Raw genomic sequence first — 22679 nt, 5'->3', positions numbered from 1 at the left:
GGCAAGAGAAGAAGTTAACCAAGAAATGATGTGGCATCTTAAACTTGGACATGTGAACCTTGATAAGATTTGTAAGATGTCGAAAGACGGATATTTCCGCCCATTAGGTAATGACCAAATGGGTACTTACGAATATTGCTTGAAAGGAAAGATGTCCAAATCTTCATTCATTAGGAAATGAAAGTCTGCCATTGAAATTCTAGAGTTAATCCACACTGACGTTGTTGAGCTTTTCCTAATAACGAATGTACTTGAGTGTGATGGATATTTTTGGATTGTAATTTTGTAAATTCTAAATAGATTATTTTTTTCACTATAAATAAAGTCACGCAGGAATAACACACACAATAAATCTCTAAACTTCCTCTACCATTTGTCTATTGCCACACCCCTCTTTCTCTTTTAGTTAAATGAGCTACAACGCTTGCAACAATTCTTATATTTTTATTTCCGTTATTTTAAAATTATAATTTTAAAGTTATTCGTCTAAACTGTAAATTAATTGTCCACTAATATTTCAAATACTTTTTTATTTATGACCAAAGTCTGTGTAGAGAGAGAGAAGCATAAAGCGAAGAGGCCTCCTCCGTTGCATCATCTCTCACATTCAGACTTTCCAGTTCAGCTTCTTCCCAACCCATCCTCTGCAGAATCGCACCCAAAATCCAGCACTTCAACTAGATCCATCTCTCCCACTTCCCCAACCAGCTCAAACGACGTCGTCCAGCTTCACCATTCCCCTTCACGGAACCCTCGTCTTCAAAATTCAATCAGTCCTTCAATCTCTCGTCTCTCGGGGCAGAAACCCAATCCCCAATTCGTCCCTACGTGAATTCCCTGCATGCGCGTACTGCCTATTCGTTTCCATTTCAATAAAATTTTTACATTAAGTTTTCGATTTTTTTGCTTTGGGGGGGGTGGGGGGGGGCGATAAATAATCGATGGAGGATTGCTTGGGCAGCGACGAGGAGTACTATTACTCCGATCAGGATTCTCTCGACGTCATCGAGAATGAAGACTCTGATCTTCCGTGGATTCTCCCCAAGGGGCCCACTACTAAGGTTTTCCGATTGCTTTCTGGGTTTTCAGCTCTTTCTAGCAATTAATAGGAGTTTAATTTCGATTATTTATTCCTAATTTAATGGGGTTTCATGGTATAACTGTAATCTGTGTGTGTGTGTGTGTTTTTTTTTTTTTTTTTTTTTGCTTGTTTTGTTTGGTTGCATCGTGCATTAATATGTATGTTGTTTGTATCAATTTGGAAAGACTTACCTTTTTTGTTGTGGGGTGTATTGGAATTTGGGTTACATTTCGCTTTCTTAACAATTTTGGTATTATTTTCGATATTTCATATGATTTTTGTTGTTGGGTTTTTCTTTCAAATAAGTTTTAGCTCAGTTTACTTATTTGGGAATTTGATGGTTTTTGTGTACGGTTGCAGGTGATCACCAAAGAATCTCTTTTGACTGCACAGGTAGGGAAAGAACAGTCCTTACTGCTCTGCTTTAAATCCTCACTAATTTGTCGTCACTGTCTAAGATTAATGTTTCAATTCGGCTGTGTTTTCTGCAGAAGGAGGATTTGCGCAGGGTGATGGACTTGCTATTCCTTAGGGAGCACCATGCCAGGACTTTACTTATTCATCATCGCTGGGATGTTGAGAAGCTTTTTGCGGTGTATGTAGAGAAGGGAAAATCTTGGTTGTTTGCTGAAGCAGGTGTAACTGTTGTTGATCATCAAGACCTTGACCCATCGCCCCCTAATTCTCCAGTAATGTGTGCTATTTGTATGGAAGATGTACCTAGTAATGAGACGACAAAAATGGATTGTGGACATTGCTTTTGCAACAGTTGTAAGTACTCTACACTTTTTTTTGCATTTCTGATTGTTATCACGTTTATTCTTTTAGTGGATTTGTACAATTATTAGTATGCAGTTCATCAAATGGCTTTTTTTATTTTATTTATTCTATATCGTGTATTATACATATGTAGTATGTAAAATGTGCATACATATAAGGTCTTTTTTGCCATGTGCTTTATTTTCTATCATGTAGCTACTGTCGTAAATTTAACATACTGTATCTTGTTTAGGCTGGACAGGGCATTTCGTTGTAAAGATAAATGAGGGTCAAAGTAAGCGCATTAGGTGCATGGCTCACAAATGCAATGCCATTTGTGATGAAGCTGTTGTCAGAAATCTAGTCAGTAAGAGGCATCCCCAGCTTGCTGAAAAATTTGACCGTTTTCTTCTTGAGTCATATATTGAGGACAATAAAAGGGTTAAGTGGTGCCCGAGCACTCCTCATTGTGGGAATGCAATACGCGTGGAGGATGATCAGTTTTGTGAGATAGAATGTTCTTGTGGTCTGCAATTTTGTTTCAGTTGTTTATTACAAGCTCATTCACCTTGTTCATGTTTAATGTGGGAGCTTTGGGCCAAGAAGTGCCGTGATGAATCAGAGACAGTTAATTGGATCACAGTTCATACAAAACCTTGTCCCAAATGTCACAAGCCTGTGGAGAAGAATGGTGGCTGCAACCTTGTGAGCTGTATCTGTGGACAAGCATTTTGGTGAGGGTTCTTTTTTTCCCCTTCATCTTGCTCCCTTCAGTTGATGTATTTGTATTATCTTGTTTTCTTGTACTTTAAACTTTCTTTGTAACTTGATGCAAGCCCTTGCTAATTCTCGCTTGACAAATGTCAAAAATGAGCAAAGATTTCCATTATGGGTTTGATATCTATTGACTACTTTTGGAGGGTTGAAACTGACTTCTACTTTCTTTACTCTTGATGCCAGTTGGCTATGTGGTGGAGCGACTGGTCGAGACCATACATGGTCAAGTATTGCAGGTCATAGCTGTGGTCGGTACAAAGAAGACAAAGAAAAAAATGCTGAGCGGGCAAAGCGGGATCTTTACCGGTATATGCACTATCATAACCGTTACAAAGCTCATACTGATTCCTTTAAGCTTGAAAGTAACTTGAAGGAGAGTATACAAAAGAAGGTGTCAATTTCAGAGGAGAAGGACTCGAATCTCAGAGATTTCAGCTGGGTAAACAATGGACTCTCCAGACTTTTCAGATCAAGGAGGGTTCTTTCATATTCGTACCCATTTGCTTTCTATATGTTTGGAGAAGAGCTGTTTAAGGATGAGATGACAGAGGAGGAAAGGGAAATAAAACAAAATTTGTTTGAGGACCAGCAGCAGCAACTTGAGGAAAATGTTGAGAAATTATCCAAGTTTTTGGAGTCACCTTTTGATCAATATAATGAGAATGAAGTTATGGATGTAAGGATGCAAGTGATCAATCTCTCAGCAATCACAGATACCCTCTGTCAGAAAATGTTAGTGTCTGAAAATATCTTGGCATAACTCTCTACAACACACAGTTATGAATGTGTTTGTGCATATATGTGATGCTCATTAACACATGTTTTTTTAAACTCTATGCAGGTATGACTGTATTGAGACTGATTTATTGGGCTCTCTACAGCTTGGTATCCATAACATAGCTCCTTACAAGTCGAAGGGCATTGAGAAGGCATCAGAACTTCCTGCTAGTTGGGTCAATAATGCCAATAATGCTGGTAAAGGTCCAGCATTGCATTGTGGTACAAGTGGTAAAGTAGATTCCATGAATTCTTCCGCCTCCCTCGATGTCCTAATGAACAAAAAAGAATTAAAACTATGGTATTTGTAAAGAAAAAAACTCGGTTGTATACCATTTAATATGTTATATTCAAAAATCTAAAGCTTTAGTGAGCGAGTAGAACCTGTCAACTTTTCATGTGTCGCTATTATGGTATGCTCAGGAGCTCAATTGCATGCTGAAACTTTATTATAGTTATTATTATCATTAAACAATCTTAGACTATATATTTGATTATGCCTCTTCTTACTTATAATTCACAATGCAACTTGAGCATGTATCTTCATCAGCCGATAATGTTTTTGGTATATCTAGCTATAGCTCAAATATAATAGTCATCCCTTATTTGCAAAGGTTATATGTTAAGCTTTATGATCAGTTTTTTTGCTGCTTAAACCTGACCGGTTGATATAAAAGATTGAAGGCTTTTTTTGCTTCTTCTGTGGTCAGCTTCTTTCACCTTTCTTGTAGTTGTATAGATTAGTGAAAACTTACATCTGATTGGAATCCCCTTAGAAAGATGAGAAACTTGGACCTTTTTTTACAGTGGGTAGCGGTTATCACATATTTCCTGCCTTTTATCAGTAGCTCTTTCTACTAGCATCACATCATATCGTCTTGGCATTGTGATTTTGTAATTTTCAATTGGATAGACTTTACTTATAAAACCTTGGTCTGCAGCAGTCATCATTAATTTTTTCAATGAAGAAAAGCAGTGTACTATTATGTGTTCTTGGCAGTTTTTAAAGAAATTTGTTGGGGGTGCAAACTATCGATGGTTCTTTTCTTTCATGTTCAGTTTTAAGAAAAGTTGTATCGTCTCTTGTATAAAACATGATGGATGCAAAACAGAAAATTCAGGCTAATATGTGTAAGATTTTACTGATACACTTCTAATGTAGGAGGATCGACGGAACTGGAACAACCTTCAGGTTTTGGAAGTTCAGATGAGAGTGGATGCTCCTCTCGGAAGCGTGCTAGGAAGGATGGTCTTGGAGGTGGTTTTGATCTAAACTTGCCAGCAGAGGTTGACAGATCTGATTCATGAAAGCTGAATGCTTCATACAGAAAAGGGTGTACAGTCTCTAACGTAAGACCGTATTTTTCTACGATGGTATCATTATTATTAAACACTCAAGTGCTTTACGTTCTAAGATCCCAAGTGCTCTGAGTTTTCCCATTCTTCCTTGTGTTGCTATTTGTTTCTCGTGGAAGAGAAATTTGGAGATCCTTATAACTAGATCCATTTCTTTTTTTTTAAAATATGTATTTTGTAGATATAGTTTATGGGGCGGGGGCTATTCGGGGGAGCTAAATTTGTAAATTTTCCAACTGAAATTTGAGCCTTCTTAGTTATTATCTTGGGTTAATATTCAAAATTTTTGGAGACTGGAATTTGTATTGGGAGGTCGTTTTCTTGTTTTTCTTTCCTTCGCCTTTTGGTTGTGTGCAAATACTGAAAATAGATTTGGTAATTTCTTACACAACCCGTTAACACGAAACGTAAACAATACGAAAATAACGGATTTCGAATCAACAGGATAATTAATTGGATTATTATCGGGTCACATGATAATAACCTGTTAATAACGGATTCTTAACAAGTTTATACGAGAGTGATACGCGGGTAACCTGTTTCGACACGATTTTGATGATTTTATATTTTTAAACTACCATAAAAAACTTGCTATCAAATACAACTAGCATATGGGCGCGCAATTTTTTTTTTTTTTGTTTTTGAAATAGAAGGACAGAGGAAGAGAGTGATGGAAAATGTGGGATTAAGAAGTTTTTTAATTTTTTTATTTTTTAATATTTTTAATTAGAGATATGTTAAGATTACATGTAGGTGAAGTTTTGAAGAAAAAAACAGCAAAATTTGGTTGTGTGAAATTACCTTTTTACCTCATATTTCTTATACATGTTCTGTTTTAATTAAAAGGTTAAACTAATAATTTCATAGAGTTTTGGTTGACAATAAATGTTTTATTAATTAGTAGAGATAGATATAATGAATATGTATATATTGTTTTTTAATTATTATTCTATATAAATTTTAAATTTTAAGTTTTATTTATTTATTTATTTTTATAGTATATTATAGGCAAAGATTGAGATTAAAAATCATAAAACACATTAAAAATAAAAATATTAAGTAATTTAAAAATATCAAACACATTAAAAAAATTATAATAATTAATTTACATGTGTGAAAAATATGAAAAAAAATATCCAAACGCTCGTAATCGCACCCTCTACGCTTTGAGGATGGGTATATGATTGTTTGAATTTTTTAAAACCATACAAACTCTCATGAATAGTATTTTTAAGGGAGTTCAAAATAAACAAAATTCATATTCATTAATATATAAGTCTGAAAGACGTGAAAGCATAATAAACATTCATAATTGCATCCTCAATGCTTAGACGATAGTTACATGGTTGTTTAGATTTTTAAAACTCTCCAAATTTCATGAACAGTGTTTTTTATTTGAGTGCAAAATTAATAATAATTATTGTAGAAGTGTGAAAAATGTAATCATTCGTAATGAAAAGCTTTACAACTTTCATAAAGGGGTCAACTCCGAAATTAAGTATGTATATACTAATTTAGTATTATGTTTTACATTTTTTTGGGTCAAATTATGTTTTTCATTTTCCTTTTTATTGATTTAAAATATATTTTTCTTAACGATTAACGGGTCGGGTCATATTACCTAATAATATTAATGGGTTGATTTTGGGTCGGGTCATCTTACTCGTTTACTTTAACGGGTATTACATGACACGACTTGTTAAGCTATCAAGTATAACACGAAAACGACACGAACACAAGAAACATGACACGAATACCAGGTCTAACTGAAAAGTTACTAGAAAAGCTTTCTTTTAGGAATGATTTTTTGTTTTTCTTTCTTTTACAAAAAGAGGGACAACTAGTGGTAAGCCATAGTTATCTAACCCCTTCCAGGCTAAGAGAGGCTATGGAAGATTTCACTCTGCCCATTGCCATAGTCAAACAAACTCATCAACTCGGATCATCGAACCCGAAGCCTTCCACATTCATGTAATTGAAGTGAGAACATACGCACTTTGCATTTGGTTGGTGGCAACCAACTCAAATCCAACAACCACTTTGGATTGTGTTTTATAAGTTAAGCATTTATAACCCGAATTAGCAATCGCCCGCGGGGGAAATGCAGGTCGGAGAATTTCCTACCATAACAAGTTAGGTATCTATATTTGTTGTATATTAATTTTATTGGTTGCAGTTCAAGTTTATACTTGTTCAACTTCATTACAAGGGGAAGTTACTGAGCGTCGAACGTACCGTCATGTGTTGTTGGCAATTCACTCATGTTATAACATGTATATTATTGATCTAATTCAAATTTTCTATTTTATAATATTGCACCTTGGATTAATGAAATATCAGCCAATTCCCTTTGCCCGCCGATATTATATTACTAATGTGACACTGCGTGGCCATGTCCGCCACACTTGGTGCTAATAGAGGAATATCGCTAAAAGTGAAAAGGAATATTATTATATCGCACTACAACCCACTAATCCATGGCGGCATCCGTTTCTCTTTATTTGTTTGCATTCCTGGCTACTTGATTTGCCTTCACCCCCAAGCAGCCAAGACTTTCACCGAAACGCCCAAAATTACGAGAACCAATGGTGCAAAATCAGGTCCAAACAGTTCATTGATGGTGCAAAATCAGAGCCGAACAGTTCATCGTTTCATCTGCTTGACCCAAATTGCATACTGAGTCACTGACTAGTTTTAAAATAAAAATTGAATCCAAGACGGATTTCAAGCACCTCGTTCGATATGTATCCTCTTCCATCCATATGTTTGAATATCATAAATAACGCGGTTAGTATTGAATTACTGCACCATACTGCTTGAAGTAAATATATCGTTGTATTAAAATAGAGAGAGAGAGAGAGAGAGAGAGGTTCCAACCAAACACGCCAGGCCGGAATACAAAACTTTGGGCAACCAAGCATCTCCCTCTCACTCTATCCAGCTTCTTCCTCGCTCGTCAGCATAGCAAGATCGTAAGTGATCTCTCTCGCTCTGTTTCTCTCCTTCATGCGAGTTGCCTGTTGATTTCTCCGGAAATTTTATTATTTCTTGCTGAAAATTTTGTTTTTTTTTGGAGCTATCTGATTGTTGTTGCGATTGGAATGAAGAATTTAATTTTTCTGATTGTTTGGATTGTTTTGGTTTTGGTTGATGTTCCGGTTTCTGGGTTGGCTATACGGCGGTTTTTTTCACCATTGCTGCACATCACCTTCACTTTGTTAGTGGAGGAGGGTGGGTGGGTGTTCTCCCCAAGAGAGATTGTGGCGATTAGGGGTCTTAGGGTTTAGAGGGTTTAGGAGCCATGGAAGGCCAAGAGGGTCTTGCACCTCTCTAGAAATTAGATGGGAGATGTGAGTGGAAAGCCGCATGCCCATTGTGATTGCAAGTAAAATACTGGGAAATGCAGATGGATAATGGTATTTCTTTTTACTTGGAGATTCAATTTTTTGGGTTTTTTGGGCACATGAAAAATCCCGCTTCTCTGTTGTTATACAATGAATTTGATATCGCATGAAGGAGTGAAAAGATGAATGGGCAGAAAACATATTCAAGAGAACATAAATGCAAAATTTTCTTTAGAAACTCCATAAAAGCTTCATTTTTAGTTTATTTTAAATTTGTAAGGCAAACTCTAACCAGACTTTATGGATACTAAACATAATGTTCTATGATAAGATTAGGATCGTGTTTCTGGTTCTGGCTTATTTGGACTTGGTGCTCATTGTGTGTTATTTTTATGTACTGTAAACATAGAGGCTTTCGTACTCAGTAGTGAGATCGAGTTAGCTGTCTCAGCAATTTGGATTGTTTTGGTTACCATATTATGCTATGTTCAATCAGATTATGCTTATACTCTGGTTCAATGTTAATTACTGCAAGTTCTTCATTATAAAAATTATTTGGACACGCTTTCATTCTTCCCTAGCTCTTGATCTGTGTCTGCAGCAGTTTGTATAGATCTTGGTTTTTGTACTGTTACGTTTTTTTTATTTTTTTTATTTATTATTATTTTTTTTATGATTATAAAGTCCTTTCCTTTTATGTATATTGATTCACTACTAACGTATGAAATCAAACTATATTTGCTTCCCCCGCTTTGGTATCGACAGTATTTTAATCTCTTGAGGTGCTTATACTGTATACAACTAAATCATTATAGCGTACAATAAGTAGCTGCAGGTGGTTAGTCAAACTGTATATCATCTGTGCCGTAATATTTTATCACATTCTTAGTCCCCAGAAAGAGTTCTATAAACATTGTCCTTGTTTTGTATTCAGTAAGTTGCGCCCCGCAAAAGAGAAGAGAGCTGATCCTCAGTCTGTGAGATACAGAAGGCAATACTACCATGAATGCCCCAGACCGATATGAACGGTTTGTCGTTCCAGAGGGAACAAAAAAGTAATTCTACTCTCTGGAAAAAATTTAGCTCCTTTTTGAAGTATAAATTTTGAATCCTAATTTTTTTTTTCTTCCTATTTGCAGGGTGTCGTACGAGAGGGACACGAAGATCATAAATGCAGCATCATTTACAATTGAGAGAGAGGACCACACCATCGGCAACATCCTCCGCATGTATGCAGGCCTATTCCTTTATTTCAAGTTTTATTTTGTTTTTAAACATTTTGTCATTCTTAGATCACTTGTATAAGCTTAACCAAACCCTATTTAATAATTCCTTTTGAAAATTGCAACATTCAGGCAGCTACACAGGGACGAGAATGTTTTGTTTGCCGGCTACAAGCTTCCTCACCCTCTTCAGTACAAGATTATTGTCAGGGTTAGTTTTCCCAATTTAATTCTCTATGATTATTTATCCTCTGAGGAAAAAAAAAAAAAGAAAGGAAAAATGCTAATCATGAAATGAGAAGTAGAAGTGCTCATATAATGTTGTGGTTGTGACCTGAACCAGTAAATGGTGTTTTTGTAGATTCACACAAGCAGCCAGTCTTCACCAATGCAGGCATACAACCAGGCTATTAATGATCTTGACAAGGAACTTGACCATTTGAAGAATGGTTTTGAGGTATTGCTTTTTGATGCTTCTCCTTCTCAACGCTTGCTTTAGTAAAACTCTCACTTAGTGTTGGTCCAACTAAATAAAGGCGTTGGGAATGCTTTTGAGATTTGAAATTTACCTTTACCTATAGCATTTATGAGATTTTTAACATTGTGCTAGTATGGAGCCCTCTTCGTTTAATAATTGGTGTGAACTTCAGTGTCATGATAGTTTAATTTGGACTCTATGTCAAATGAACTTACTATCATGTTTATCTAATCATAGGTCTATAGGACAATGATTGATATCATGCATCTGAGAGTATAAGATCATGAAATTGCTATCATGTTCGACATAAGTTCTCAAATATTTTAGAACAAACTGAGGCATAAATGCAAGGGGTTTCCTATGTTCACGTTTTTCTTTTGAAATATCTGAAAGTGCACAAGGTTCATGTGAAAGGATATGATTTGTTTTATAAGACTGTTAAGTAATATCAAATGTGTCATGAATTGCGTACCTAGGAGTACAACGATGAGTGCATTTACATTTCTAAATCCTGTATGCAGGCTGAAGTTGCAAAGCATTCAGTGGAGTACTAGTACGCATTCCAGGATCTGTAAGGAGGCTTTTTTTTACTGTTCATGCTAGATAATCATTGTACGTAACATCAACTGCTGTCTTCTTTAACCAGGGATCAAAGTACTTTGTGTGCATTTTGATGTTTGGCTATCTCGTGAATGTTTATCGCTAGTTATGAAATGAGAACAGGATGAAGGGGCTAACAGTTTCTTGAAAATATGGTGTGCATTGCTTCTTTACTCGTAGTCAGTGTTCACGAGATACAGTAAATGTACAAAAGGCACAAACACATGTAAAACGCCTTGGGCGTGGTCGTCTGTATGTCATAAGTTTTATGGATTATGACGCACAACACGTATATGGCACGCTGTAAAGGGTGGCATGTTTTATAACCCTTTTGCTGCTGCTCAGTTGTGAATTCACCATTAGGGGCTATTTACTCCAACGACATTCTCGGTGGTAAAAAGTTGTGGAGAAAATGAAAGTAATCGGTGTGAAATTCAGTTGTGAATTCACTCACCATTTAGGCCTTTGTCATGCCTAATCAAGATATTTATAAACTATAATCGTGATTTGTAATGGATGGACAATTACATTGAAGGATTCGAATCCTAAATGTATCTTAATTCTAATTCATTGTTTTACTCTACTTTCCCACCTAGGCTTAACCTAGGCGAGGGCAGGGCAGGGCAGGGTTGATGTGTAGACACAATGTCTTGACCCAACACCAATGGAATCTTATATAAAAATGTTAATCGACACTTAGTTAATGTGCATTGAGTGACCTTTTATGTTTGGTGTATTGAGTGATGTGCAATTCTTTTTTAATGAATGGGCCTTGACACCGAGTGATATAAAAATTGAATGAAGGGGATTGAAAATATAAAATCGAATAGTTATAGAAATTAAATATAACGGCTAAAACATTCAAAGCACATAGTGCTATTGAAGCCGGATCCCAATTCCCAAGTTATGTATAATATTTGTGGGTTTTATTTAGTTGGGTGTTTTTTTTGTGCCATGCCATTGTATTTTAAAATGGAAAATGTTGTCTGTAAAATGGGCGGCAGGATTAGAAGAGCCAGCCCTAAACCAGGTTTAGAATTGGGACGATGCCTCATTGCCTTGACCTAAAACAAAACTTGATTTAGTTTTGTTGCCGTTCCTTGTACCCGGATGAGGATCCCCTCCGGGTCCTTTTTGTGATGTTCCTTTCCAAGTCATTTTTGTGAGGATTCTAGCATTTCTTATATCTTATCCATTTATCGTATATCGAGTGACTAACTTTCTTTAAACACTATTTGTATTTAATTTTAAATAAAAAAATTTAAAATAATTTATGACCACACCCTGCATGTATTTCTTCTAGGTTTTGGCGCCCCCCACTCTTGGTTTTCTGTGTTAAAGGTGACACCAAATTTTCTTTTAAGTCTCAACGTTTAGTTTTGAACTAGATTGCAAGTTGCTGCTCAGGTTATTCCTTTTATATCTAATTTCATTGGAAAATATAATCTCACTAATACTATCATTTATGCATATGCTGTGACAGCCCGTTCCGGATTTTTCGTACCGTAGGGGTAAAATGACGGTTTTGCCCCTAGAAGTTTTGTTTCGTTGTGTGGTTATTTTGGAGTTTTGGTTGGTTGTTTTTGGACCACACACACACATCCACACTCATTCTCATCATTTCCATGTCCCGTATCACTGTCTCTATCTCCCTTTCCTTTCTTCTTTGTACGGACAAGATTAAATCCTTCGAAAACGTGGTAGATCGTGGTGGAGACTTATACCTTTGTGTTCGTGAGCTTCATACGAGTTCAACCATACCCATTTCAGGTAAGGACACCTTCATTTTCACGTCAAACCCGAGATGTTCAATTCGGGGTACCGTTCATGCACACGTAAAATCATGTGTTTTTTGGAATTTCAGGGTTATAGGAAGCTTGGTGAGGTCCTTAGGAAGCTCGGGATGGTTTGTTTGAAGGTTTTGGACGTTGGGATCATGAGTTGCAGGTTTGGCTGGATTTGGTGAAGTTTTTCTGGCAAGATTCCGTTGGTTTTAGTGCTTAAAAGTGGTAAGGTTTTGTTCCTCTAGTTGTAAGCTTCCTTTTGGTACCAATTTCGTGAAATTTGGGTGAAAAACAAGTGAGAAATTAAGTTTAGAAAATTTCGCGGTTTTCCGGCGATGGCGACGGCGTCGAAGGTTGGCTGGAGAAGACAACGGAATATTTAGTCAGTTTGGACGGAATATTCATAACGGCGTTAGGTTAACTTTAACAGAATCTATCAGATTTAACAGAATATTCCTGACGGCATTAACTGACGCCATAAGTGTGCCAGGCACGTGCCTGCACATGGGCGGCGTGTACGGCGTCAGAAAATTATTTTAAAAATATGGGGATGTTCGTGAGGTTGAGTAGATCACGTTGGTGTATTCACACACCCCATTTGAGCATTGTATGAGAAGTTATTACCTAGTTTGGGTTATGTGCATTAAATTAACATTTTTATAATTGTTTCGCATCTAGGTGAGACCCATCCTGAGGACGAGTGCAATCACTCAAGGCAAGGGGGTTACGACCTTACTACATACCAGTGAGTGGGCTTTTGGTTTTCCGTATATACCTATATACTTGTGATTTTCCCAGAAAATGAAATGAAACGTTTATATGTTTTAAATATCATGCTTTGTGTTTGCCTATTTAATTATGCATTAGTAGTTGCATATATATATATATATATGTTTGGTGCTACTGACGCACAGGTAAGTGCCAGATAAGTTATGGTTTATGTTGTGTTTAGTAATGAGTTGAGATGCATTGAGAGCTCATAACCTGCACCCTCAGTGTTAGTGCTCCCGCCCAGAGTAGGGCATAGTCCTTCACGTGATGTTCACCTCCCGCACCACATGCTCATCTTGGATCCAAGTTAGGTGCACAGTCCTGTCGTACAAACCACTATAGGTGGTTCCAACTCGTAGGTGACCCGCGATTATTCGGCCAATCTTCACGTGATCGTAGCACTTGAGTGTATTTATTTACACCCAGTCCTGTCATACAGACCACTTTAGGTGGTTTCGACTCATGTGCAGGTATAGTTAGTGAGTTAGGGATTTGAGCTCTAGATTCAGCCGTACAGGTCATGTTAGGTGACTCCGGCTGACAGATTACATGACATTGTTGACATTACCTGAGTACTTTCATTTTATTTAAAGGCATTCGACATGGCATACTTCTGAGCATGTTTTATATAAATGTGCATATTCTATTTTCTGGGAAACTATACAGGTTTTACGGCGAAGGATTAGTACTTTTGATATTGAAATGATTTTGAGAAGCTTTGTTTTTGCCCACTCACACTTTCTGTTTTGCGCCCCTCCAGGTTCTAGTTGGATTACTCTTTTGGTGGCTCTCGAGGAATTCTCGACATATCTGACAGACTATCACCAGTGTAGGACCACCTCTGGGTGTGTTTATTTAGTGTTTGTTCCCCTGGACTGCACTAGGTCTTTTGTGCTCTGAATATTATTTTTCACACTTACACTTGCACATGTATGTTTTCTACTTGGTGTATAGCTTGGTTTTTATTTATTCGTAGTTTTATTTTTTATTCTTAGCTTCCGCACTGTGCACATGGTTACGTCACTCTCACGTGACGGCCAGCACGCCCTGATTTTGGTCAGGGTGTGTCAATTTGGTATCCGAGCATAGGTTTGGCAGTCCTGTATTTTTGTGAGTGTTCTAATTATTTTGGTGTCTTCTTTCAAAACTATGCCGCCTCGTAGGGAACTACGTCGCTCTGCTGAGCCTAGTTTCACCGATGTAGCTCAATTGGGGGAAGCTGTCGCCACAGCTATTCAGTCGGCGCTCCGCCCTCCCCAGAGGACTCCTCTGGAGACTATGTACAATCTGAAGCTGGATAAGTTCGAGGGCCACGAGGGTTTTGAGGGAACGGATTGGTGGCTAGAACATATTGAGAAGACCTTTTGTGTTCTGCATAATCAGGGGAATCTCCCTGTTAAGAAGTGGGTTGAGACGACAACTTGGTTTTTGGGTAAGGATTCGGCATCCTGGTGGGAGCAGGAGGTTCGTCGTTTGTCCCCAGAGGAGAGGACTGATTGAGAGGTGTTCAGAGAGTTGTTCAGGAGAAAGTTTGTGCCTCATGAGTATATAGACCGCAAAAAGCAAGAATTCACTGAGTTGAGGCAAGAGAAGTTGACAGCGAACGAGTATTATCGGAGGTTTACTGATTTGTCCCGTTATCATCCGGATGTTGCTGCCAATCCGGCAGAGATGCTTCGTCGTTTCCGTTTAGGTACTAAGAAGAAATGGTGTTCTATGGCAACCATTACCCCTTGTGACACCTACTAGGAGTTCTACGAGATTCTGTTGAGGATTGAGAATTCAGAGAACATGCCCAGCGAGAGTGAGGAGGAAGAAAAAGATGGTAATCAGAGGAAAGATGATAAGGGCAAAGGTCAGGCATCGCTCGGACTTCGCAAGACCCAGAGCTTTAAGCAATGTGAGTAGGTGTGCCGTGTGCCAACAAGTTAAAGCTGAAAGGAAGAAGCCGTTTGGGTTGTTGCAGCCGCTTCTCGTTCCAGAGTGGAAGTGGGAATACATTACTATGGATTTTGTGTACAAGCTTCCGCGTACCCATAATGGTTTTGACGGCATTTGGGTGATTGTTGATCGGCTTACTAAGTCAGCACATTTCATTCCAGTGAGGGAGAAATATTTTTTGCTACCTTATCAGTTTGGTAGTTTTCGAAAAATTGAGTATGTAGTTGATGGACGTAGTAACTGCGTATCTCTATAAGGATGTTGATACAAAAATTTATATGAAAGTTTCCAAAGGACTTACATTGACTAGATGAAATATTTCCAAACCCCGGAACACACTCTCTATTTGGCTGAGGTGTTCACTTTACGGTTTGAAGCAATCCAGAAGAATGTGGTATAACCATTTGAGTGAGTATTTGACTAGTCAGGGTTATGTGAACAACAAACTATGCCCTTGTGTGTTCATTAAGAAGTCACATTCCGGTTTTTCGACTGTTGCAGTTTATGTCGACGACATGAATCTCATCGGAACTCTTGAAGAGCTGCAGAAAACTGTTCCGCACTTGAAGTAGAAATTTGAGATGAAAGATCTAGGAAAAACTCGATATTGTCTTGGTCTTGAGATTGAGCATTGTTCGGATGGAATCTTAGTACATCAATCGAACTACACCCAGAAGCTGTTGCGCTGCTTTAACGAGGATAAAGCGAAGCCTTCGAGTACTTATATGGTCATTCGATCATTAGATTCAAAACACGATCACTTTTGTTTGAATGAGGATGATGAAGAGATTTTGGAGCCTGAAGTTCCTTATCTAAGTGCAATAGGCGCTTTATTGTACTTAGCTCAATGCACTAAGGTCGACATCTCCTTCGTTATTAATCTTTTGGCAAGATACAGTAAAGCATCAACACGCAGACATTGGATTGGTGTTAAAGACCTCTTACCTTAAGGGTACTATGGATCTGGGCTTGTTCTATCCCTATGTATCCTCGAGTGAGGCCACACCCCTTTATCTCGAGTCGATTCTCACCTTGTTGGTTATGCCGACATAGGATACTTATCTGATTCGCATAAGATGCGTTCTCAAACAAGTTATGTCTTTACCATTGAAGGCACTGCAATCTCTTAGAGGTCAACTAAACAAACCTTAGTTGCCATTTCGTCTAATCATGCTGAAATTCTCGCCTTACACGAAGCAACTCGAGAATACTTTTGGCTAAGAGCAGTTGTGGGCCATATTTGAATCTCCTACGATCTTTAACCCATCATTGACGTCCTGACGACGATCTATGAAGACAACGTAGCATGCATCAAATAGCTCAAGACGGGTTACATCAACAAGTGATCAAGCCATTCGTAGTTCACCAATTCAATTTCTAACTCATTTTCGAAAATCATTCAAGTAACTAACAATCACTAACTATGTTCAACAAGTGACTCACACCAATTGCATATCAAATATAGCTTCAGAATATCGAAATTAGCTTAGAAAGGCAGTGTCGAAATTAGGTTTACATTGAACGATTCTAGAGTTTTGGAACCAAATTGGCAAGTTTTGAATTGTTTATAGACCATTTGAATAAAAATTCCTTCTTTCGATATGTTATATTTTTCATTAACAATATCAACAATACAAATGTGTGTGTTACTCTTCGAGACGCTTGTAAATTAAGTGGTGGAGCAATTTTTTTTTTTTTTAACAAATGATATTATCTATATTAAAAAAGTGGAAGAGTGGGTTAAGCCTTACAATGAGCTAACTATAATAATATGGTTCAACTTTGCCTTTGGCAATAATTGAATCCAAGACATCTCACTTACAAATAAAGAAGAATATCATTAGACCGGAGTACTAAGTGGCAGGTGGTGGAGTATTTAAATCTACTAGACTACTACAATATGAATTCTCCTGTGTTTGATTCCCTAATTCCTCAATAACACCTATGGTAAATAAAATAAAAGCAAGGGTACTTCTTTGCCCCCTTTGTTCCTTTGTGAATGGTGAAGATTTTTCTTTGGATAATGAGAGACTAAATTTTTAAACCAAATTTGAAAATCAAATGATGTGTTACAAATCAGAAATAAGCACGTTAACTGACACATAATTAATAATTCAATTATCAACCACCACAACATTTGACTCCCATAATTTAATTTAAAATTTTAATTTCCCTAACCTTACCATTTATTTTCTTCCCTAACTTTTGCACGTCATCTTAAATTAAAAGCCATGAGATAAATATTTACTTCTTTTAATGCAATGCAAAAAGCCCACCATTGCCAAAGCTTTCTAAAACGTAGCTTTCTATGACAAGTAGATCCAGCAGTTTCTGACACGACACGAAAATAATGGGTTTCGGATCAACACGATAATTAATCGAGTCATTATTGGGTGACCCGTTAAGAACCCATTAATAACAGGTTCTTAACGGGTATACACGTGGATAACCCGTTAAAAAAAATTATTTTGATAATTTTAAAGTTTAATTACTAAAAGATTTATTATAAAATACAATAGCCATATTAATATATACAATATATTCTATATTAAATATATAGTTTTGTATTATTATTCTATATAAGTTAAAAAAAAAAGTTTTAGTTCATTATTTATTTTTATTATGAGAAATCCTTATTATCATTACTAGGATAAATTTTACTTAACATGTTGTTGTCCAAAATTAAAATAAACTAGTATTGTATTTCTATAGGTAAGAACTAAGAAGACATACATACAAGTTTAGAAAATGTGAAAGAATATATAAACACTCGTGATACATCATTATTCCTCCATGAGTAGATAATTATTATACTTACATTATTGTTTAGATTTTTAAAATCCTTCAAACCCTCATGAATAATGTTTTTTATTTGAGGGTAAAATTAATAATAATTATTGTAGAAGTTTAAAAAATGTAAAAAAAAAAAAAAAAAAATATATATATATATACAATCACTCATAATGACAAGCTTTACAACTTTCATGAAGGCGTCAGCTTCGAAATCCAACACTATAATCCATAAACCTTAAATTTATATTTAACCGTCGATTGTTATTTACACTTTACTCTTCTTACTGAATTTCATTTTTAAAATTTTCTTTTTTGAAAACATGATCGTCTGGTGGGTGTAAGAAGATGAACGGTTCAGATCTTTGATATCACATTTCGATATTTACAGTTAACTGAAATATGAGTCGATGTCATATAGTTTGTAGAAACTTTATAAGCATCAAGCAATATTTTCACTAACCATAAAACTCTGAACATAATATCAACGATCCAAACCATTCATCTTCCTACATCCTCTGATAGATCATGTTTTCAAAACAGAAAATCCGAAAAAACAAAATTTGATGAGAAAAATGAAGCGTAAATGTAAACAATAATCAACAGTTAAATTTTGATTTATGATTTATATGATTATATTGGCGAATTTCGAAGTTAAGCTCTTCATGAAAGTTGTAAAGCTTGTCATTACAAGCGTTTATATATTTTTTTCTATATTTTTTACACTTCTACATTAATTAAAAAACTATTAAAGACTTTACTTAAATAACAACTGTAAGATAAATGAGAGTAAATCTGTACCGTTGGATTCTATTTCACTTATATTATTAGAACTATTTTGGACGAAAAAACCCCTTCTCTATTCCATTATTTTCCAATTTTACCATTTGATCAGAACAAAAGCCCTAATTCCTTTCTCTCTCCCCACTCTTGTAACCCTCTCCCTTGACCCCGCCGTCTGTTTTTCCTAGCCCTTCTCTCCCGCCGTATGATTAGTTCTTCTGGTAGCCTCTCTCAGTCTCTCTTTTCTCCTCGCTCATGCAGTGGACGGAATCATCGTTGTCATCTCTGGTCGTCTCTACATCTCTGCATCTCTGCATCTCCAGATTCCACTCCAGGTTCGATTTTGTCTCTACATCTCTGCATCTCCTTTCTCCATTTTTTAAGTTCTTCATTTTTCCTGATTTGTTATTAATTTTATGTTTCTGTCTATGTGTTCTTCGTTCAAAGGTTGGTTGGTTGTCTTCTTTTTAATCTTTTAAATTTGTTGCTATCATTCTGTCTGGCATTTTTGAATCTCTGATTGTGCATCACCTTGGGGTTGATTTTCATACTTTCTCATTACTTTTTTGGGGATATTAAGTTACTATCAATTTCTGTCAACATTTATTCATATTAATTGTTCTGTGGCAAGCATTTGCAGTCGGACTGAAGAAACTTGGAACTGTGGAAGTTCAGAGCCTTGCCTTCTTTGACACTGTGAAGGTTAAGGTTGCTGATGCACATGCAATTTCGGATGCTGCTAACAAGCTTGGATTAAATTTGAGAGTAGTAGACTCGAGCACTATAAGTTTTTTATTTTTATTTTGTGAGTCTCTTGCATAAGTTATTTCACTAAATGTTCTCTGAGGACATAGGATGGAGTGCTTTTACTTCATAAGGTTACTGAATGTTAAACTCCTTTCAGATCACTGTTTCGCTTAACGAAACAACTACCTTAGAGGACGTTGACAAGCCTTTCAAAGCTTTTGCTCTGAGCAAGCCTATAAGTGTTTTATATCTTTACCATAAAGTTGATATTTTCAATTTATTATAATGTTAAACTTGCTGCTGTAGAAGAGTTAATTTCTGGTAGGCAGATGATTGTGGTGTTGTTCCTATTATGCATAAAGTCGTGGTAATAAAATTGTGAGATTTTGTGTCTGCATAAATCCAGTAGTGGTTTTGATAATCAGAAAGTAATCTCTCAACTTCTTTGTGATTATAGTTGCTTTGATACTGTCATAGGGACTTTTATCATACGTTCAAATTGATTTTGATAAATCCAATTTCTGTTTAGTATTTATAACTCTCTTTGCGTATTTACATGTTAAAAACATAATCTATAGTTATATTTTCGCTCCCGCAACAATGTTTGATTTTTCTATGTTTAGTTTATGCTAAAGAGAGTGCTAATGTGGAAAGCCTCATTGAAAACATCATCAATATATCTATAGTTATATTTTCGCTCCCGCAACAATGTTTGATTTTTCTATGTTTAGTTTATGCTAAAGAGAGTGCTAATGTGGAAAGCCTCATTGAAAACATCATCAATATAACTCTTGAAGATAATATATCAAGCCAAAGTTCAAGTACTATTTCCCATGGTGATTGAGGAAAATTGAAGGGTTTGATTGGAAGAAAACGTGCGAGGTTCCAATTTTCTAATGTTTCAATGTTCTTAATTTTGCAAATCTTTTGAACATTTAATATTTTGTAATTTTCTAATGTTTTTTTAATTATACTCTTGTTTTGGGTATGTAAATATATACTTAAAAGAAAAGTGTGTTTTTATGCTTTGGATGTGACAATATGATATGTATATACTTATTTAATATTATATTTTTCATTTGATTATTTATTGGTTTAAAATATATTTTCCTTAACGGGTCATATTACCTGTTAATATTATCGGGTTGGGTCATTTTACCTGTTTATTTTAACGGATGTTACACGACACGACCCGTTAAAATATCGGGTATGACACGAAAACGATACAAACACGAAAAACACGACACGAATGCCAAATCTAGACAATGGACTATCAAAACAACCCTTTGGAGCTCTATCTTAACAAGAAAAATGATAAACCCACGCTAGTTGTAGTTTCTTACGCATTTGTTTAATTTAGTTATTATTTCGTTCATTCAATTTGATGGCAAAAAAAAAAAAAAAAAAAAAAAGGAAGTGGCTAAAACAAGTCGAAAATCATCTCAATTGTAAATAATATAATATATAAATCAATCACTTCACATTTATCATTGCACAACTATTTATAGTTAGATCAGATCCTCCATAGCTGAGAGTCAATAAGTAGATTTTCTTGGATACGAAATGAATACAGCTAGCTAGACACATATTAACAAATTCAGCTTTCCACTAACCCCATTTGTGTGAGTAGTCTCACTCTAGTCTTTCACTGTGTTTTCTATTTCCTCCCATCAGGGTTTATACTGTTTCACATTTTATATGTTTTTTTGGATGTTTATCTCGGCAGCTGTGTTTTTTTTTTTCTGTTCAGGTACTTGTAGATTTCTCAAAGTGTGGCTTCTTCTGCATTTAATGCCGTTTTAGTGATTTTTTGGAAGTGGACAAGCAAAGTTTTGATCTTATTATGCGGTAAGAAAAGTGGGAGGGTGATAGTAATCGGAAGCTGTTCAAATTCGTAGAGGGAGTTTCAAAACACAATCGTTCCAACAGGTAGTTTTCCATTTTCTTCTCTATTTTTCTTACCATTTTTTGAATTCCAATTTTAGTTGACCATTTCCTTCTTCTGCAATATAGATACCGGTCAAATTGTTTTAACTGCAAAAAGATGACAGGAAAATAATTGTTTCACCATATAAGTTCATATTTCAGGCCTTTTCTGCAGGCAATTTCCATAAGTTTTTTTGGTAATTTTTCCAATTGGACATGCAATTTCTCTCAAAAAATGAACTGGGTTTTTTCCAGGAGTGAGAATCCAGTTAAAAGAAAACTGAAAACTCTAAATGAAACGGTTATCAAAGGATCTCAATTTTCTTCATTCCGTACTAGTGGAGTGCGCACACACTGTGTGTGAACAATTTCATTTTTAGTTTTTGTTAGTGATTAAGGAGGGTGATTAATTTTTAAAATTTTAAAAAGAGTATGAGATAATGATGATAAGACAATTTATCTTAATAAGTTTATATTTTTTCTTAATATTATATAATTGCTGTTTTGTCATAGGAAAAATAGGTATATGATTGTAATTTTACAAAAGGTACAAAATTAAATCCTCTTCAACCATCCACCTCCTCTCACGTTCTCCTTAAACGCAACTGCTTTAGTTCATTCGAACTATTCAAAAAACATCATGATTTCACTTACGTGTATGAAAAAATAATGATGGGACAATTTCTCTTAATAAGTGCATATTTTTTATCTTATGTAAATATTTTGATACAAAATTACTATTTTGCTCTTCTTATGTAAATATTGTATATCAAAAGTAAAGGCAAAATAAAAATAAATAAATAAATAAAAAAAGGAAAGATGATTCAAAAGATACAAAATAATTATTTTGCCCTCCTCGTACCAACATTTTATATCACAAAAGTAAGGGCAAAATTGAAAAAAAAAAGTGATAAAAATTTGACAAAAAGGATTCTCTTGATAGCATAGATAGATTCTAACAACTTTTCTTTACTGGCAGTGAACCAGTAAAAAGAAAACTTGAGAAAGGTGAAGTGAATAAAACCCTCCAAGCTCCTGACAGATTGAAAACGGTAAGAGGTTATTTTTAATGTTTTATTTATTTGTTTATTTTAGAATTTTTGCTTTTCCACTAGGGTGTCTCACTAGGACAAAATGTCAGATTCTGTGGTAAAAAAAAAATCTCTTAATCCTGTTTTGTTTCATAGAATGAAATGGGAAGATATTTTGAAACTATGAATTTTGACGTTAAAACTTGTTTAAGTCAGGAGACAAAGACAAATATTTCACCTTATACAAGTAAGATATTCTTTAAATTAAATAAATATGTGTAGAAAGATATGTATGTGCATCCAATGATTTACAATTTCCTTCTTTTGCAGATTTTGGATCTTAGAAAACAATTACAGGACCAATTTTGGCACGCCATGCTTTGGAGAAGGCATTGAGTTATCGCCCGTTATCACCTGATGCTACAACTGAAAACCCACTCCCTAAGGTAGGCTGTAATGTGTCTTAGATGCAATTTATCAGTTCAGGTGTGCCGCCTCCGATTCTGAGTCT

The 22679-nt window shown here is 35.7% G+C and overlaps 2 protein-coding genes and 1 long non-coding RNA gene across 4 annotated transcripts in view; all 3 read left to right on the top strand.

Annotated features, from left to right (window-relative positions):
- The first annotated feature begins 534 nt into the window (after positions 1 to 534).
- Positions 535 to 5055, top strand: LOC125467839 (probable E3 ubiquitin-protein ligase ARI2). Of its 2 annotated transcripts, none has more exons than XM_048574312.1 (7): positions 535 to 1061; positions 1442 to 1474; positions 1573 to 1852; positions 2094 to 2574; positions 2801 to 3349; positions 3459 to 3592; positions 4557 to 5055. In XM_048574312.1, the coding sequence occupies exons 1-7, from the start codon at positions 942 to 944 to the stop codon at positions 4700 to 4702; spliced, it is 1743 nt and encodes a 580-aa protein (XP_048430269.1). In that variant the 5' UTR covers positions 535 to 941; the 3' UTR covers positions 4703 to 5055. The 2 variants fall into 2 exon arrangements, with proteins under 2 accessions (XP_048430269.1, XP_048430268.1); XM_048574311.1 differs by having other exon boundaries at positions 537 to 1061; positions 3459 to 3625.
- Positions 5056 to 7561: 2506 nt separating this feature from the next.
- LOC125467883 (DNA-directed RNA polymerases II, IV and V subunit 11) lies at positions 7562 to 10546 on the top strand. The gene is made up of 6 exons (XM_048574302.1): positions 7562 to 7722; positions 9029 to 9149; positions 9234 to 9323; positions 9450 to 9528; positions 9679 to 9774; positions 10317 to 10546. The coding sequence occupies exons 2-6, from the start codon at positions 9097 to 9099 to the stop codon at positions 10347 to 10349; spliced, it is 351 nt and encodes a 116-aa protein (XP_048430259.1). The 5' UTR covers positions 7562 to 7722; positions 9029 to 9096; the 3' UTR covers positions 10350 to 10546.
- An 11226-nt stretch (positions 10547 to 21772) lies between these two features.
- LOC125472642 overlaps positions 21773 to 22679 on the top strand; it is a 1382-nt gene continuing 475 nt past the window's right edge. The window contains exons 1-2 of the long non-coding RNA XR_007254553.1: positions 21773 to 22189; positions 22499 to 22614. This is a non-coding gene — a long non-coding RNA (uncharacterized LOC125472642). The remainder of the gene's footprint in view (positions 22190 to 22498; positions 22615 to 22679) is intronic.

Source organism: the organism of the source record quoted next, unplaced genomic scaffold (genome assembly GCF_019419815.1).
Source record: "Pyrus x bretschneideri cultivar Hongxiangsu unplaced genomic scaffold, Pyrus_bretschneideri_v1 Contig70, whole genome shotgun sequence".
In the NCBI taxonomy this organism is placed as follows: Eukaryota; Viridiplantae; Streptophyta; class Magnoliopsida; order Rosales; family Rosaceae; genus Pyrus; species Pyrus x bretschneideri.
This window is presented reverse-complemented; position numbering and strand designations above follow the sequence as displayed.